The sequence below is a fragment of the Patella vulgata genome, chromosome 4, assembly GCF_932274485.2.
Source record: "Patella vulgata chromosome 4, xgPatVulg1.2, whole genome shotgun sequence".
In the NCBI taxonomy this organism is placed as follows: Eukaryota; Metazoa; Mollusca; class Gastropoda; family Patellidae; genus Patella; species Patella vulgata.
This window is the reverse complement of record NC_065882.2, coordinates 2,381,242-2,400,572: the sequence shown is the minus strand read 5'-3', so window position 1 is coordinate 2,400,572 and position 19,331 is coordinate 2,381,242. Positions and strand designations below refer to the sequence as shown.

The following is a 19,331-nucleotide window of genomic DNA, read 5'->3' as shown; positions in this document are numbered from 1 at the left end:
GGAGTGATGTCCCCTTAAAACTCTTCTTTTGAAGTTACGAAAGGTTGTAGGATGTAAACAAGTACTCGAGATGGAAAGTTCAAGGGGTGTTTCCGTATTTTACTGCGATTGGGATAGTGCAGAAGCCGATACTAAAGAAAACGAGATGAATGAAACGTCAGTTAAAACCGGCACAGACAAAATGTCGACATCAACAACGAACGTCAGTAATGAATTAACATGTGACACTCAACAGGCTTCAGCCAGTGCTTCAACGAACAAGTTCTCAGACTCGGACTCTGACAGATCGGGGCAACAGGGTCAGGGAGAAACTTTGAGACTGTGTGGGTGGTTGTCCAAGCAAGGAACTGTCGGTTTCGTTAAAACTAATAGGTTATATTGGTTCGTGTTTGGAGATGACACTTGTAAATTGTATTATTATAGAAATCGAAATGACTTGCTTCCTCAGGGAGAGATTGACATATCAAAGGCTTCTTTCTCTTATAACGTGAATAAAGAAAAACTTCAGGATGGTGTTCTTGAAATTCGGTATGGAGATTTTCTTTTCTTATTTAATTTTTTTTGTACATTTGCTTCACCATTCTAACCATGGGTATCATTTATCTAGACTATTCATTGGGATCTTATAATTATTATGTCTATGCATCTGAAACACTTTAAACCTGCTATAGAATTACACTACATGAACTTCATATCATTGCAGGCATGATTACATGTAAGCCTTTATTAGTCACCCAGTGCTTTGAAACACTTAATGTTACCATATAAGGTTGTTATATTAATACATGTGAGGCATTTCATACTACAAGTACAAAAGATGTAGTGAATGGTTTAATCATTTGGTACTTCTATAGTAAAAAGAAATTAATTGAAATGGGGTTTAATGTCCTACTGTTCTGCTTCAACTGGGCTAATGGAGACAGCATACGTCATAGAGTGTGCTATGAGAGAAATTTTGCCTCGGTAGCGGCACAATGGCCACTCCTATATTGAATTCCAACTGCCAAGGGATTTTTTACGTGCATGCGTATACACGATACCTCATTTTTTATCCCATCTAAACAACTAGACAGCTGTCCTTGTCAGGTCCTCCATCCAGCACCACTGACAAGGGGAAACCATGTCGTAAAATCCCTATGAACTTTCTCGCTGTGCCTTTTTGACAATAAATGATTAATAAAGTTATCATGTAATTTTATAATACCATTTTATAAAGATACATTATGTAAGATTTAGATAAAGAGCTAGCCATTCTAACCCTTGCTATGGTTCACTCCCATTTTGACTACGTCCCATTTCGACTACACCCCATTTCGACTACACCCCATTTCGACTACAAATTTTAGGTGTGTTCCCACTTAGCCGGCAGACTGTTAATCCTTTGATTGATCTTAAAAGTAGTCACTCAAGAACTGTTCACTAGTGTTCAGCGTTAATGAGCTCTTAATCCCTCTTAATATAATTTATTAACCAACTAATTAATGACATTTTGAACACAGTTCATGCCGGCGTTATGATTTCAAACATGAATTGAATTCACAATATTAATATAAATAGATGGTGGATCTGTGTCCAAATTATATTTATTTTAAAATGGCAAACGTTCAGGTTAATATTCGCCCCCATTAGTGATGGGTATTATAATTAGTCACACTTTTGACATCTTTTACACCTGCTAATTATTGACAACTGTATAATTTCTAACCACTTTCTATACATACTAAACATTAGTTTAGAATGATAATAGCAAATTATTGAAATAAAATTGAACCATGTGTTAGTCCGAAATGGCCTAGTTTGTGTTGAGTAGACATTTAACTCTCTCTCTCTCTCTTTCTCTCAAGATGTATTTAAATTCCCCCTAAATCAAGTTGAGTTTTCTCTATGAATATTTCTCCAGAATTTATGGACACTCCTGTCTTGAATGAATTAGTTAATTATTATCACAAACATGATAAAGCATATTGTCCATGAAGTTAATTTTGTCTCAGCTAGGAGTGTCGCAACGAAAATAATGGCGGTGATCAATACAATATATTATATGAAGAGAAGAATTGTTTTGTTGGCTCTGTTCTTGAAACTAAACTAACCACAGCGCAAAAATAAAATATCAGATGAAAGAAACCGAAACTCCAATGACAAACCTGTGGAAATGACACATTGCATGGACATGTGTACATTACAAGCAATAAACAGTAAAAATTAAACATACATTATGCAAGAACTAAATCTGCCTATTTCAGGTCTTTCTTTAGGCCTGAAATGTTTTCTAAATTATTAATAAGACATTAATTAACTTATCCAGGCCATAATCAACTCTCGATGGCATCAGATTTCTCCGATATTTTAATTTAAGCTTAAACTGGAGGAGGGAGACTTAGCTTCGAACAACCAGTACGGTGGTTGAAATTATTGCACACGTTTATCAAACCTTCCAAGGGTAATATCTTCGCTGGCAATAGAGTTATTTGAATGAAATTTTCAAATTATTTATTTTACATTTTCTATTTTCGAACTATTATAGCAAGAATGGCTAGCTCTTTATGTAAATCTTACATACATGTAATGTATCTTTAAGTGAATGGATTGGTGAGGGGGGGTGGGGGTAGTTGACTGTTAAGCATCCTCTGCCCTGTACTCTCTTTAAATCAAATCAAATCAAATGAAATGTGATTTAACATCCTACTGTTCTGCTCCGACTGGGCTAATGAAGACGGGCATACGCCATACAGTGTGTTGTGAGGAAAATTTTGCCCGGACAGCGGCACTACGGCCTACTCTTATATCAAATTCCAACTGTCAGAGGTTCTTTTACGTGCACGCCAATGTGTGCATTGGACCTCGGTTTTACGTCCTATCCGAATGACTAGACAGCTGTCCTTGTCGGCTTTTCGTCCTGCATCACTGACAAGGGGGAACCACGCCGGGAAATCTGGATGAACTTTTTCGGCCAATGCAGGGATCGAACACCACCCTCCAGGCTAGTGAGCCAGCGTCTTACCCACTGAGCCATCGTGACTGCCTCTTTAAATCAAATTGATGAAATGAAATGGGGGTTAATGTTCGTTTTCTTTGCTACATCTGCGCTAATTAAGAATGACACACACCATGCAGTGTGCTATGAAAGATAACTTGCTCTAAACAGTAGCTTTTCCACCTACATGTACTCGTCATCGGAATTGCAACTGCCCAGGGTTCTTTTACATGAACGAGAATATCGACACTTTCTCTTGTTGGCCCCTTTTATTGAAGACACATTGTCTTCCTACAAAAGCATGACAAGGACAGCTGTCTAGCTGCTCGGATGGGACAAAAAACTTAGGTTTCGTGTACACATTGGCGTGCACGTAAAAGATCCCGATCCCCTTGACAGTTGGAATTCGATATAAGAGTAGGCCGTCGTGCCGCTGCCCGGACAAAATTTCTCTCTTTGTACATTGTATGGTATATGGCGTATGCCCGTCTTCTTAGCCCAGTCGGAGCAGAACAGTAGGAGGTTAAACCCAATTGCATTTCATTTCTTCCTACAAAAACAAAAGTTTGATCCCTGCATTGGCCGAGAAAGTTCATCCAGATTTTCCGGCATGGTTCCCCCCTTGTCAATGATGCAGGACGGAGGCCCTGACAAGGACAGCTGTCTAGTCCTTCGGATGATACGAAAAACCGAGGTCCCGTATATACATTGGAATGCACGTAAAAGATCCCTTGGCAGTTGGAATTCGATATAAGGGTAAGAGTAGGCGATAGTGCCGCTGCCCGGGCAAAATTTCCCTCATAGCACACTGTATGGCGTATGCCCGTCTTCATTATCCCAGGTAAGGAGCAGAACAGTAGGACGTTAAACCCCATTTCATTTCATTTCTTCCTACAAAAACAAAATCTAATGAAATCAACAATTTTATGTTTGACCCAAACCAAAGAAGTCTGGTTATTAGAGTCAAGTTGGTAATCTGTTATGTAAATATTTTTCTACTTAAATTATATTTACTGTGAAAATAAAACCTTGTCCTGTTTCAACAAGCATCTATTACTAGTAGAGAAAGCATGACAAATATTTTAATATTATAGTTAAAAATAGCTGGTATTGGTAGAAATAGCTTTATATTTTAATAAAGAATATTAAGTCTTTAGAGTAGCGAGAGAGAGAGAGAAATAGGGTTTCCCTTTAACGTCCACTCTACACAAACTAGGTCATTTTGGGATTAACATATTGTTCAGTTTTATTTCAATATTTCGCTTGCGCGTAGGGGTCTTTAGCAGTAGGTGCAAATCGAAGGACTCAAAGAAAACCCACGAGGTTGGACAGGCGACCTTACTCCTTGTCACGTACAACTGGGAAATCAAAACCACACCAGTTGACTCAATGACAGACCTTCTGATACAACGCGCACGCTCTAACCATTCAGCCATCCACCCCCGCTACTGCCCTTAGAATATGATACAACGCACTAACCATTCGGCTATCCAACCGCCCATTTAGAGTAGCACTTGGGTCCATTATTAGATCTAAATGTTTTTTTTTTAAAATCTCTCTTCTTTTGTTTATTTCTCCATTGTAAGTTTGGAGGTTCAGGGATGGGGGTGTAATTGAAATACACTTACTGTTTGTAACTGTACAGGGGGGTTGGATGGCTAAATGGTTAGTGTGCGCGCGCTGTATCATAAAGTCTGTCATTGAGTCGACTGGCGTGGTTTCGAATCCCCGGTTGTACGCGACAAGGAGTAAGGTCGCCTGTCCAACCTCGTGGGTTTTCTTTGAGTCCTTCGATTTGCACCTACTGCATGTAATACAGCCTGTCTAAATTTCAAGATCCTCTCCAGGTTCTCCGCTTTCCATCCACTACTAAAGATTTGTGCTCCCTGCATGCAAGCAAATTGTTGAAATAATAAAAAAACTTTATGTTGAGTGGACATTAAACATACATTATACAAGAGGTAAATCTGTCTATTGCAGGTCTTTCTTTACGCCTGAAATATTATCTAAATTATTAATTAGACATTAATTAACTTATGATATTGTTATGAAATTCTAATCTAAATATAGACTATAGAATAAGTTAACTAAGTTTTGGTAAGATATGATTTCCTATATCCTGGTTTGTCTATAATAAACTGTACTCAAATTGTTCATGCTACATACACAGTGACAGATACAGGATATCGGTTTGAAAGTGAGTGAGTGAGTGGGGGGGGGGGGGAGAGGAGGAGGGTCCTCCCACTTGAAATATTTTAAAAATTGGAATGTCAATAATAATTTTCAACATGTTCCTCCTACCCTATAAAACTAGCAACACAGCAACAATATTTACACATATTTACAAAGTGTATATATACTCTTCAAATAAGTAGGGGATATTGAAATGCAAATACCTATGCAGGTTGTGATATGATAAATAGTCATGGACACTTGACATGCTTTGAGAGTATGTTCACAGATGAAGAACTTATCGCCCCAACAGAACCACTGAGATGCACATGCAACACGCAATAGCGCCATGCACGTGGGATGGGTTCATTGTCATATTTGACACTTCAAGGAAGGGTTGATGAAAACTGCTGCTTGCTGGTTTATCCTATCTATGTTTGTTTTCCTATCAGTTGTGGCATAAGGTTTATTGTTTAGCGTATCTTTGCTTTAGTGTGTTATGTTTAATTTGATCGCCCGTCTTCATTAGCCCAGTTCGGAGCAAAAGAGTAGGACGTTAAACCCCATTTCATTTCATTTAATTTGATCGGGAGACGCGTTCGTCGACGTCAGCGTCAACTGACAACACTGCAAGAATTGGCCCTGGCACTGCAAGAGGAGTGGGTCAGATTGCCCCAAATCGTGATTGGACGGTTGACTAGGAGCATGCTCGACGAATTGCTGAATGTCTGAGGATTGGTGGAGCAATTACTCATTATTAAGACAAAAAATCAAAAACGTTCATTTTCACTTTTGACAGTGTATCTCTTTGCAAGTGAAATGGGGCTGTCAGATAAGCCGCCCGTATGAACTGTTTATGTTCATGTGTAGGCAATTGGCCTGTTATTAACATACACTGGTTACCTCTAATAAAAACAACAGTGCATTTCCGCAGTTTTGTATTGTTTCTGAATATCCCCTACTTTTTTTGAGGAGTATTTAACGTATTTTGGTATATAATGGAGAAATATCAAACACACAAGAAGGAAAAAAAATGGCAAATAAACATACATTCGGAGGACAACAGTGATTAACACGGTTTAAAAGATTTAACATGTTGTACTAACTCCTTTTTGAAGATAAAACATGAAGACGCATGTTTTAAAGTTTGAGGTAGTGAATTTCAGAATAAAGGGGCGGTATATTGAAATGTTCTTGTCATTGCCTTTTTATACGCCCACATTGAAATGTGGTCGTATATTGTCGTCGCCCCCGTCCGTCTGTCCGTCCGTCCTTTGGTCCGGCGTCCACAATTGCTCTAGAGGCTAAGTTATCATCCGATCGACTTCAGATTGATATAACAGTGTTTAAGGTCTTGAGACGAACAAGTATAATTTTCAGTGAATTTTTATGATGTGAACAGCTAAATCCATGATGTTAAAAGTTTCGTATACTAAACGTTAGCATGGGGCAGAACTTTATAAAAACCAAACAAATTCTAATGGTTTTCTGATAATTACTTAAAGATACATTATTGGAGATAAGATAAAGAGATGGCAGTTCTCGCTATAATAGTTAAAAACTAGATAGTGTAAAGGTAATTTGCTGAAAATTTCAGTCAAATTGATCCACTATGAGCTGAGAAAGAAGCGGGTGAAATTTTTGCAGTCTCGGTCATCATTACTAAAATCATTAATATAAACAGCATAGTCTCGATTATCCACTTTTTTTGATTTAATTATCAATGGCCGTTAGCGGCATATAGGAATCTAATCCAGCCAACATCGAAGGCTAGCCTTGACATCGAGAGTTGATTATGGTCTGGATAAGTTAATTAATGTCTAATTGATAATTTAGATAACATTTCAGGCCTAAAGAAAGACTTGTAATAAGCAGATTTTGCTCTTGCATAATGCATGTTTAATGAGTTGTTACTCTTAATCAGATTTTAATGTATTATAAATGTTTCATTACCGAATAAAGTAAAAATATGCGACAACTCTTGTTGACTGCCCGGACGATTTAGCTCTGGTGGGTGTATGTTTCGTTGCCTGGTAACCTATCTTTATACTTTTGATGACCTACACTACATGAAGATCTGACCAGTTGTAGTAAAAGGTTGCATCAACCTGTCTGGATATCAATTGCATCTTTCTGACTGGGTCACATCAAACCTTGTGTTGTCTGTTTCTGTTGATCAAATGTTTTGAACATTGACATGTGCTCATGCATGTGCATGCACACTCAATGTTATGTGGGTGTATGTTGTTGCTGCTGCTGTCCTTGTGGATGATTCAGAGGCTAATGCTATTGTCATGTCTTTTTGATATTTATGTTCATTATGTTATAAGGAGTAGGGGCGTCTGTTCAACCTTGTGGGTTTTCTACAGGTCCATTGATTTCTGATTCTTACTGTTTGAGTTATTGACCTTGATCAAACAACTAAACCAAACCTGTTGCATCTGCATGTGAAATATATAAGAGTGGTTGTGATTTATATTTATTTTGTGTTTTATTGTTTAGGTCTGAGGGTAAAACACACTATTTAGATGCTCAGGACAGATCTAAAATGATATATTGGTTACAAGAATTACAGAGAAAACGCAGGGAATACAGTCAAAAACGTACTTCATTGTCGACAGAGAGAATGCAAGTCACAATTAAGGTAAATTTATTTTGTTAAAAAAGTCTTTGAAAGTTGTTTGAGGAATGGGGTTTGAGTGGCCGAATGGTTAACACATATGCTTTGGATCACAAGGTTTGTCATTTAGTCAAGTGGCGTGGTTTCGATTCCCCACTTGTACGTGACAAGGAGTAGGGTCGCCTGTCCAACTTTATGGGTTTTCTCCGGATCTTCCAGTTTTCCTCTCACTGCTAAAGATCCGTACGCACAAGTGATTTATTGAAAAAAAATAGAAATAGAACCATGTGTTAGTCCTGAAATGGCCTAGTTTGTGTTGAGTGGATGTTAATAGAGAGCTCTCTCTCTCTCTCTCTCTCTCTCTCTCTCTCTCTGCCGATCATACCCACCCACCTATGATCATTAATCATCACTGATGTATTTGATGGGATTCTTTTTAATCCGATTGAATCCATGATTGATTTTGGTTTTTTTTGTTCTTAATTAAATATTTTAACTAGATATTTTCAAATGATCTTCAGAGGCTTTAATATTTAATATTTTATAAAGGTACACGTATTTCCTTAATTAGTCAAAATTACTTATATATATAATTGCTTATGTAATTATTTATCATTATATCCTGAATGATATTAATGGCCAAGTCAGTCAATATAACATTATGTCATGTTGTCAGTTTATGAAGTAATCAAGCATATACACCCGGTACATCCTTGATAAATAAGGCCACGTAAATCCTTACCAAAAATCTGATGCAGAAGAAAGGTTTTTATTTTTGTTTTTATTTTGTCACAGGGTCACTATACTGGGCTACAGGTTAATATGTTTTCTATGTATGATTATTCAGTATCAATAACATTTATTAGCTATGCATATTCGATAAACGAGTCTATGAATTCATTCAAATTCTTGTCCTGTCACTGTAACCTGGATATCATGTAATCTTGTGTATTTTAGCACTAATTTCTTTTACATTTGTTTAATATCAAATCTGTGTTTTAAAATTTGTGAAAATCATTTAAAATAACCCCCAAAAATATTTACGTGCGGTAATTAATGAGACTAAAAAATAAAAACAGGTTATGTGGCTGTTTTAAAGTGACACAGGATTATAATAGAATCAGAATATTTCTTTTATATGGCCTAAATATATTCTTGTAGAGAATGTAACAGTATGTTAGGCCACATCAATCTGAATTTTTATTTTTGTTTTTCTGCAGGTCTTTCTCTGGGCCTTAAAAATTATATAAGTTATTAACTAAACATTTATTAACATGACAAGCCCATAATCAACTCTCTAGATCATCGTATGGCTCCGATTTTAAATAGATTAGAACGGTTGGACATCTAATGATTTCATTTAAAAATTTAGAAGCAAGGCTAAGTTTCAAAAACCAGAACCGTGGCTACGATAATAAACAATCAATGCACACATCTTGTCAAAACTACAATCATTGATAACTTTGGTCAGAATAAAGAAATTTGAATGAAATTTTCAATATTTTCATAATCTATTTTTGAATTATTATGACTAAAACGACCAGATCTTTATCTATCTGTAACTTGACAGTCTTTAATAAACACCAATATACATATATCATAAGGTCTGTTACATGTATGAGGTGTGGTTTCAATTCGATTCCCGGCTTGTATGTGACAAGGAGTAGGTTCGCCTGTCCAACCTCGTGGGTTTTCTCAGGGTCCTCCGGTTTCATCCAACTGCTAAAGACCTCTACACACAAGCGAATTATTGAAATAAAATTGAACCATATGTTATTCCAGAAATGGTGTTGGTTGGTGCGTGCGCGTTGTATCATACATTTACATGTAAGATCTGTCATTGAGTCAGCTGGTGTGGTTTCGATTCCCCGGTTGTACTTGACAAGGAGTAGGTTCGCCTGTCCAACCTCGTGGGTTTTCTCAGGGTCCTCCGGTTTCATCCAACTGCTAAAGACCTCTACGCACAAGCGAATTATTGAAATAAAATTGAACCATATGTTAGTCCCGAAATTACCTAGTTTGTGTCGAGTCATAATTTCTACCTGTTTCAAGATGTATTTAAATTCCCCCTATATCAAGTTGAGTTTTCTCTATGAATATTTCTCCAGAATTTATGGAGACTCCTGTCTTGAATGAATTAGTTAATTATTATCACGAACATGATAAAGCATATTGTCCATGAAGTTAATTTTGTCTCAGCTAGGAGTGTCGTAACGTACCGGTAAATAGTTGTTTGTGTCATCCCCATCTCTTTCTCTCTCTCACATATATCAATGGACTCTCATATTATATATACAAATTGGTATGGCCTAAGTATATGTAATAGTTTCATTAATAAATATCAATATTGTATGGCTGTCAAATTTGTTTGACCTTAGCTTTATTGATGATCACTTGTGGGCTATTATATCATAGTTTTTTTTACTTTCCAGGTTTCGTTTTAGCTCTATACCGATTTTCATTATATTGACCATCAGTTGATGCTTATAGACTTATTATATCACATTGTACATCAATAAATGATCAGCCCAGATGTTATGTTATAACTGTATGATCAACTATGGTTTTAACTGTGTATGCTGTTCTTAGTGGATGCACTATTGGTATTCACTGGACTATCATATATACAAATTCGTTTGGTCTAAGTAATATCTTTTTTAAGCAGTGGAAGACCACAACAACTCTGGTAAAGTAGGTCTAATGTAGCTGGAGACTAGTAGCCTGAGGACATCTAAACTGGGATCTCAGCGATACACAAGGGGTTCAGGAAGCAGATGAAATATGTAGAGAAGCAACCCCTATAACCAGTGTAGATTAGACGAACTCCTAGGTAGTAATCAACAAATTTATCCATGTAGACGTTTCGGACTATACGTGTCCTTCTTCAGTACTACCCAGGAGTTTGTTTATCTTTACTGGTTAGTCCGGGCAAAATTTCCCTCATAGCACACTGTATGGCATATTCCCGTCTTCATTAGCCCAGTTCGGAGCAGAACAGTAGGACGTTAAACCCCATTTCATTTCATTTCATTTCATTTCACTTTATTGGTTATAGGGGTTGATTCTCTACATATAATATCGTTTTTGATATTCACTGGACTATCATATCATATATATACAAATTCATTTGGCCTTAGTAATAGCTTTATTGGTATTCACTGGGCTATCATATGGATGATATACAAATGGCTATAAAAGTCACATCAAATGATTTATAATTATAATTATAGAAGCAACAACAGGCAGGTGGTTTATTGAGATCGAAACCTGCTGTAACAGACGACAGAATGAAATCAACAGATGGTACAATTCCTAACCTCGTATTCCCGGGAGATGAAGTGGAAGAAGATAGAATAACATCACCGATGAAACCGACCAGTTTCTCATCTGGTTTAAAAACAGAAATATTAAACGTGATATCTAGTATAAAAACTCAGTCACCTTCAACCCCAGGTACAAATTATACAGGTATAGATGGGGGTGGGGGGCGAGGGTTGGGTAGTATGAAAACTCAGACACCTTCGACCCCAGGTACAATTTATACAGTATTGGTGGGTGGAGGGGGGAGGGTTGATATCAGGTATGAAAACTCAGGCACCTTCAACCCCAGGTACAATTTATACATGTATCTACAGTTTAGACGAGGGGAGGGGGGATATCTAGTATAAAAACCCAGGCACCTTCAACCCCAGGTACAATTTATACAGTATATGTGTGTGGGGGGGGGGGGGGCAGGGCGGGGGAAGGGTTGTAGGGGTTGAATAGTATAAAATTTCAGACACCTTCAACCTCGGGTACAATTTAAACAGGTATGGGTGGGGGGAGGGCGGGGTAGGGTTGATATCAGGAGATATAAAAAGTCAGGCACCCTCAAACTCAGGTACAATTTATACCTGTATCTACAGTATAGAGGGGGGTGGGGGGTTGTTATCTAGTAAAGCTATTTGACACCACCTCGGGTAGATTTTCTAGTTTATACCAGGGATGCTGTTTCAAATTTTTTCTCATCAGACATTTTTAATTTGGGGATAAGAGAGACCAGAATTAGGTCATCAGAAGTCATTTGTCGGCTTCAGGAAATAGCTTCCATTTCCTTCAGTAGCGTACACTAAGGACCGGGTGTCATTCAGATTTGACAAAAAAGGAAAGAAACTAAGCTTACCGTCTAGAATCTAATACACGTATCCAATAGATTGCCATCCAGAAAGTATTAAATGCCATCAAGATTCATAAAAAAACGCCCAGTTTGTGCTACCATCTAGTTTAAGAAACACTGTTTAGTTTTGACATTGTTTGTCTAGTTTATGACATTTGGTTTAGTTTTGATATTGGTCGTCTGGTTTATGACCATTTAGTTTCATAAACTAGACAACCAATGTCAAAACTAAACAGTGTTTCTTAAACCACACGTAACACAAACTGGACGTTTTTAGATGAATCTTGATACAGCATTTAACACTTTCTGAATGGCAATCTATTAACTGGATACGAGTATTAGATTCTAGATGGTAAGCTCAGTTTCTTTCCTTTTTCCGTCAAATCTGAATGATACCCGGTCCCTAGTGGTAATAGACAATACTAATTTATTTGGATGACGTTATCAATGCGAATCCTCTAAACTTTATCAAGTTAATACTAACAATGTAACCCAGGTATCATTTAATCTTGTGTATCTAACATTAATTTCTTTGACATTCCTTTAACATCAAATCTTTGTTTAAAAATTTGTAAAAATCATTTAAAATCACCCCAAATCATCTCATTTGTTTAAAACTGACTGCTTAATTTTGATAATGAGTGTCCAATTTACAAGTATTTAATTTCCTAACCACTGTTCAAAAATTAATCATTATACATCATTAATCAATTGGGTTGTTTATTTTTTAACAGTGATCGAGAAATTAAATGCTTGTAAATTGAATACTCATTATCAAAATTGAATGGTCAGCTTTAAATTGGACAGTAGTACAAATTAGATGATTTTTGGTGATTGTAAACGATTTTTACGAAATTTTTAAACAAAGATTTGATATTAAACGAATATTAAAGAAATTAGTGCTAGATACACAAGATTAAATGATACCTGGGTTACATTGTACGAAACCAATGACAATTTGTAAAATTATTTACTATTTTTTAAATAAACCATTTTATTTTATTACCAGAAAGACATTCTCCACCCGCATCACCACGATCTGGTTCGAGTAGCGAAGAATGGTCCTTATTAGAACCTGACCCTGTCTTCCCGTCAAATCAGACGACAACATCGTCAAATATCCAATCACCCAATTCATCTAAAAGTCAAACGAATTTTTTAAATACGTTAAAGAGGATGAAGATTGGGAAGAGAACGTCGAGTGATGGTAATATTAAAGTACAGGCTACGGCCGTTTGTGTGCGGTGTAAACACGTAAGTTGTGTTTCGGTTTAATTAAAATCCTACTTTTTTGTGGGGGGTTGGATAGCCGAATACGAGGGTGGTGGTGGTGGGTGGGGGGCTGCACAAATGGTTAATGCGTGCTCGGTGTGTCAAAAGGTCTGTCATTGAGTCAACTGCGTGGTTTTGATTCCCTGGATGTGCGTGACAAGGGGTAGGGTTGCCTTTTGGAGACTCCCGCCGTGTGGGTTTTCTCTAGGTCCTCCCGTTTCCTCCCACTGCTAATGGTAATATTAAAGTACCAGCTACGACCGTCTGTGTGCGGTGTAAACACTTAATTTGTATTTCGGTCAATCTGATTAAAACACAGATCACATTCATTTCGTTTTTTATAAAATTTCACTTTACTTGTCTTTACTACACTAGGATCTGGAAGAGTTGTTATATATCCCACGTTCTGGATGATGTAAGGGTTTAGCCAATGAAACGGTCTATTACGGCAAGCTCTTGGCAAGTGATGCACAGAACTGTGGTTAAACTACTAAAAACATCAACGCTGATTGATTAATAGGGTCAAAAACCACTCGTATGACCTATGACGCGACCTATCGCAACAACCGGTCAGATCTTCATGTCTAGGCCATCGAAAGTATAAAAAAACGAAATATAGATCTGTATTTTAATCATTTTGTATTTTGGTTTAACATTCTACTTTTTTGTGGGGGGGGGGGGGGATGGCTGAATGGTTAGTACGTAGGCATTGTATCATAAGGTCTGTCATTGAGTCAACTGCCGTTGATTCGATTCCCTGGTTGTGCGTCACTAGGAGTAGGGTTGTCTGTCCAACCTCATGGGTTTTCTCCAGGTCCTCCGGTTCCCTCCCACAGCTAAAGACCCCTTCGCACTTCGCACAAGCAAATTATTGAAATAAAATTGAACCATATGTTAGTCCCGAAATTACATGTACCCAGTTTGTGTTGAGTGCTTTATTTCAAGTCTTGACCACAAGTTGCTGGAAATCAAACGCACATTTAGTAGGACAGAATCCAACCGATATAAACGTGTTTCATTTGATTAGTTTGATTCACTGCTATTGTTTTATTGTTTAAACAGCTTTATGAAGAAAATGTTTTATTAAAAGAAGATTTAAAAGCCACAGAAGAAGAATTAAAAGCACATCGAGAAATTGTAAAATTATTACAAAAAGAATTAGATACCAAAGCAACAATAGCAAATACAAGGTACCATAAAATTAAACCATATGTTAGCCCCGAAATGACCTAGTTTGTGTCGAGTGAACGTTAAACCCCATCTCTCTCTCTCTCTATCGTTTTTTATCTTAATCAATCATTCATGTTTCCAACTTGACGAAACTCGACTGGGACCACAACATGTCGGGCTTTATATCACTATAAACACTACAGCAAAAATTACTCTTTCATGATTCTAAGGAACATCATTTATTTTTGAATGAATGCAAAGCACCTGCTAAATGATAATCAGTTAATGTAATTATAATCTGAGAAATATTAGTACTTGGTGAATATTATCATACGACTGAACGTAGCTTATTTACCTAAAAAACCCTCTGAAAATGCTCTGATGATTTTTTATTTACCCACCATATGCCATTTTATGTGGCTTATCTGAAATTATTTATATATTTTAGACCCTATATTAAACATATACATTATGCAAAAGCTAAATCTGCCAATTGCAGGTCTTTCTTTAGGCCTGAAATATTATATAAACCATTAGACATTAATTAACAAAACAAGACCATAATCAACTCTTGATGGCATTGGATACTCAAGGATTTTACTAGATTAGAACGGTTCACCATTTAATAATGGAGGGTTGGATGGCCGAATGGTTAGAACGTGCATGCTGTATCATACGGTCTGTCATTGAGTCAACTGGCGTGGGTTTGATTCCCGGGTTGTACGTGACAAGGAGTGGGTTTTCTCCGGGTTCTCTGGTTTCCCCGCACTGCTAAAGACCCCTACGGACAAGCGAATTATTGAAATAAAATTAATCATATGTTAGTCCCGAAATGACCTTGTTTGTGTCGAGTGAACATTAAACCCCATTTCTCTCTCCATTTAAAAATTTAATCTAAAAATGGGAAAGCGAGGCTAAGTCTCTAATAAACCAGTGCCCTGGTTACCATAATGCACACATCTTGTCAAAACTACAAACAGTGATAACTTGGTTCAGAATAAAGTAATTTGAATGAAATGTTCAATATTTTCATTTTATGTTATCTATTTTTGGACTGTTATAGCAAGAACGGCCAGCTCTTTATCTAAATCTTACATAATGTATCTTTAAACTACTATAGAAAGGACCAGCTATTTATCTAAATCACAAGAACGACCAGCTCTTTATGAAAATCTTATATACTTTATCTTTAAATTATTGTATATATTAAATTATTTGTCTATTTAGGCCCCTCTATTAAAGGTACATTATGGGAGATAGGATAATGAGAGGGCAGTTCTTGTTATAATAGTTAAAAACTAGATAGTGTAAAGGTAATTTGCTGAAAATTTCAGCCAAATTGATCCACTATGAGCCGAGAAAGAAGCGGGTAAAATTTTGGCATAGTCTCGGTCATCATTACTAAAATCATTATTATAAACAGCTTAGTCTCGATTATGCACTTTTATTGATTTAATTATCAACGGCCGTTAGCGGCATATAGGAATCTGATCCAGCCAACATCGAAGGCTAGCCTTGACATCGAGAGTTTATTATGGTCTGGATAAGTTAATTAATGTCTAATTGATAATTTAGATAACATTTCTTGTAATAAGCAGATTTTGCTCTTGCATAATGCATGTTTAAATTATTTGTATATTTTAGACCAATATTTTAAATTATTTGTATATTTTAGACCTATATATTAAATTATTTGTATATTTTAGTAGTGAAAGTGTTGGTAAAGAGGAAGGTGAATTATTAGACATGTTAAAAGAGCGAGATAAACATATCGTTGAATTAGAACATTGTTTGTCTTTAGTACAAGAAGAAAAATCAATGTCTGTACAACAAACAAGGTAGGACGACTTCTTTTACATGATGGGGGGTTGGATGGCCGAATGGTTAGCGCGTTGTATCGTAAGGTCTGTCATTGAGTCAACTGGCATGGTTGTACGGGACAATGAGTAGGGTCACATGTCCAACCTCGTGGGTTTTCTCCGGGTCCTCCGGTTTCCCCCCTCTGCTAAAGACCCCTATGCCCAAGCGAATTATTGAAATAAAATTGAACCATGTGTTAGTCCTGAAATGACCTAATTTGTGTCAAGTGGACGGTAGAACCCCATTTCTCTCTCTTTCTTCATAAGATTTGTCATTGTGTTAAGTGACATGGTTTCGATTCCCCGTTTGTATGTGACAAAGAGTAGGGTCGCATATCCAACCTCATGGGTTTTCTCGGGGGGGGGGGGGGGGGCTTCACGATGGCTAGGTGGCTAAGACCTTGGCTTGCTAGCCTGGAGGTTGGGTTTTGATTCCCCACTTGTACATGACAAGTGGGGATTGGATGGCCGAATGGTTAGCATGTGCACGTTGTATCATAAGGTCTGTCATTGAGTCAACTGGCGTGGTTTCGATTCCCTGTTCTCAGGGGTCTAACAGTGTCTAGTCGTTCGGATGGGACGAAAAAACAGTGTACGTACAAGTTAGCGAGCATGTAATAGATATTTGGGATTCGAAATCAGAGTAAGTTGTAGCGCAGCTCTCTGGTCAAAATTTCCCTCATAGCACACTGTACAATGCATGCCTGTCTTCATTAGCCCAGTTGGAGCGGAACAGTAGGACATTAAACCCCATTTCATTACATTTTATTCAGATTTAAAATCCCTTCCTAGAGAATAAGAGAAAATAAGTGCCATGGTTAAGTATTAAGGTTATGAAATGAAATGGGGTTTAACGTCCTACTGTTCTGTTCCGACTGGGCTAATGAAGATGGGCATACGCCATACAGTCTGTCACGAGGGAAATTTTGCCCAGACAGCGGCACTACAGCCTACTCTTGTATTGAATTCCAACTGCCATGGGATCTTTTACGTGCACGCCAATGTGTACACAGGACCTCGGTTTTTCGTCTCATCCGAACAACTAGACATTGTCCTTTGCCAAGTCCTCGACCCTACACCATTGACAAGGGAAATTTTGCCCAGTCCGCAGCACTATGGCCTACTCTTATATCGTATTCCAACTGCCATGGAATCTTTTACGTGCATGCCAATGTATACACGGGACCTCGGTTTTCATCCCATCTGAACAACTAGACAGCTGTCCTTGTCAGGCCATCCGTCCTGCATCACTGAATAAAACTTTCCCTAAAATTCATAAGTATTAAATAACAATGAGTCAGTGTACAGGAAATATCAAGTTTAATCAGTTTTTATTTTTTGTCATGTATAGCTTAGTATTTTACAGTGAGTCAGTGTTGAGGAAATATTATGTTTAATCCGTTTTTATTCATATGTTGTCTTATAAATTATAGGGTACCATATCGGTGAGCTTTTTGTTATATAGAATGCCTTCATAGCTTGTCTTTAGTATTTACTTTCTTTAATTCGAGCATGATCCACCATGACAGTGTTCTTTTGTAGATGAGAGTTATTTCCCCATTTTTATCTGTTTAGGAAATCCTCTATACAATCTGATAGTGACCTTTTTTTTTTAGATCAGAATTATTTTCCTTTTTATGTTTATTTAAACATGCATTATGCAAGAGCTAAATCTGCCTATTGCAGATCTTTCTGTAGGCCTGAAATGTTATATAAACTATTAAGTAGACATTTATTAACATGACAAGACCATAATCAACTCTTGATGCGATCGCTAGCCTGCGATATTTAGCGTATAGGAATACAGTTTGTGAAAAATAGTTAAACGTAAAATAATCGACACTTTGTTTTTATCGTACCCACTTTAGTAATGATGATCGAGGCTATAGACTTAAAATTCAAAAGCTAATATCTTGGTTCAGAGTGGATCAATTTGTTTGAAATTTCCAGCATATTCTATTTACATTATCTATTTTGTAACTATTATAGCGAGAACGGTCAACTCTTTATCTTATCTCCCATAATGTGTCTTTAAGTAGGTATTCTCTGCACTGAATGACACCCCCCTAGTATGAATATATTTTCCATTAAGGAATTTAGCCTTTAAAGTCATTTAAGTAGTTATTCTCTGCACATTCTGCACTGATTGACATGCCAGTATAAATAAATTTCACATTTATAAAGGTTTTATTCTGAAATATAATTACTATAAATCACAATACATGGCCAGATTTACCAGTAGGCATAGCAGGCCATTACTCTAGGACCCACACGTATCTGGAGACTAATTTATTGTGCATAACCTTCTTTCAAGTGTAGGGGGTTGGGTGGCTGAATGGTTAGCACGTGCACGCAGTACCATAAAGTCTGTCGTTGAGTCAACTGGCGTGGTTTCGATTCCCCGGTTGTACGTGACAAGGAGTAGGGTCGCCTGTCCAATCTCGTGGGTTATATATTAGATACTGAAACTTGACAACATATCTATAAATTTTGGGGCCCACTAATAAGTTTGGCCTAGGGCCTAGAAGTAGGTAAATCCGACTGTTACATATTGATATGATTATATGAATATGGCCTGAAGAGGTTGAAGAGAACTGAAAACATTAGCCATAAACATGTGTTTATTTCTTTTTTCAACCTAATTTTTTATATATAAATATTAGGGATTTAGAAAGAAAAAACTAATTTCATCTTAGCTGCATATTCCTGAAGCAATGGCCCGAGAAATCCATCTCTGCCCATTGGTGGATTGGCTTCTGATACTTCAGCTTTTGAGGGAGTGTGTCTATTCTTCCCGTTCAATCAAATCTATCCCAAGTACAGCAACATGACAGCCCTTTGTTTAATCTGGGGTCTTCCCTAAAACTTTGGACAGTGATTTAAGGTATTAAAAACGGTGAAAATCTTGTTCGTCTCCATACAGTATTGTTTACATTGTATCAATGTTGATAGCCTTGTTAGTTTTTCTGCAATATTCTACTATGCACTGTTTAATGACAAGAAGTAGGGTCGCCCGTTCAACCTCGTGGGTTTTCTGTCGGCCCTCCGGGTTTCCTCTCACTATTAAAGACCCATAGTCAGTAGCGAATTATTGAAATAAAGTTGAAC

At 37.1% G+C, this 19,331-nt stretch overlaps 1 protein-coding gene across 1 annotated transcript; it reads left to right on the top strand.

Moving 5' to 3' along the window:
• The first annotated feature begins 70 nt into the window (after positions 1-70).
• Positions 71-16,460, top strand: LOC126819705 (TBC1 domain family member 2B-like). Its single transcript, XM_050547907.2, has 6 exons — positions 71-528; positions 7,649-7,790; positions 10,997-11,219; positions 12,932-13,176; positions 14,257-14,384; positions 16,071-16,460. The coding sequence occupies exons 1-6, from the start codon at positions 71-73 to the stop codon at positions 16,204-16,206; spliced, it is 1,332 nt and encodes a 443-aa protein (XP_050403864.2). The 3' UTR covers positions 16,207-16,460.
• Positions 16,461-19,331: the final 2,871 nt, after the last annotated feature.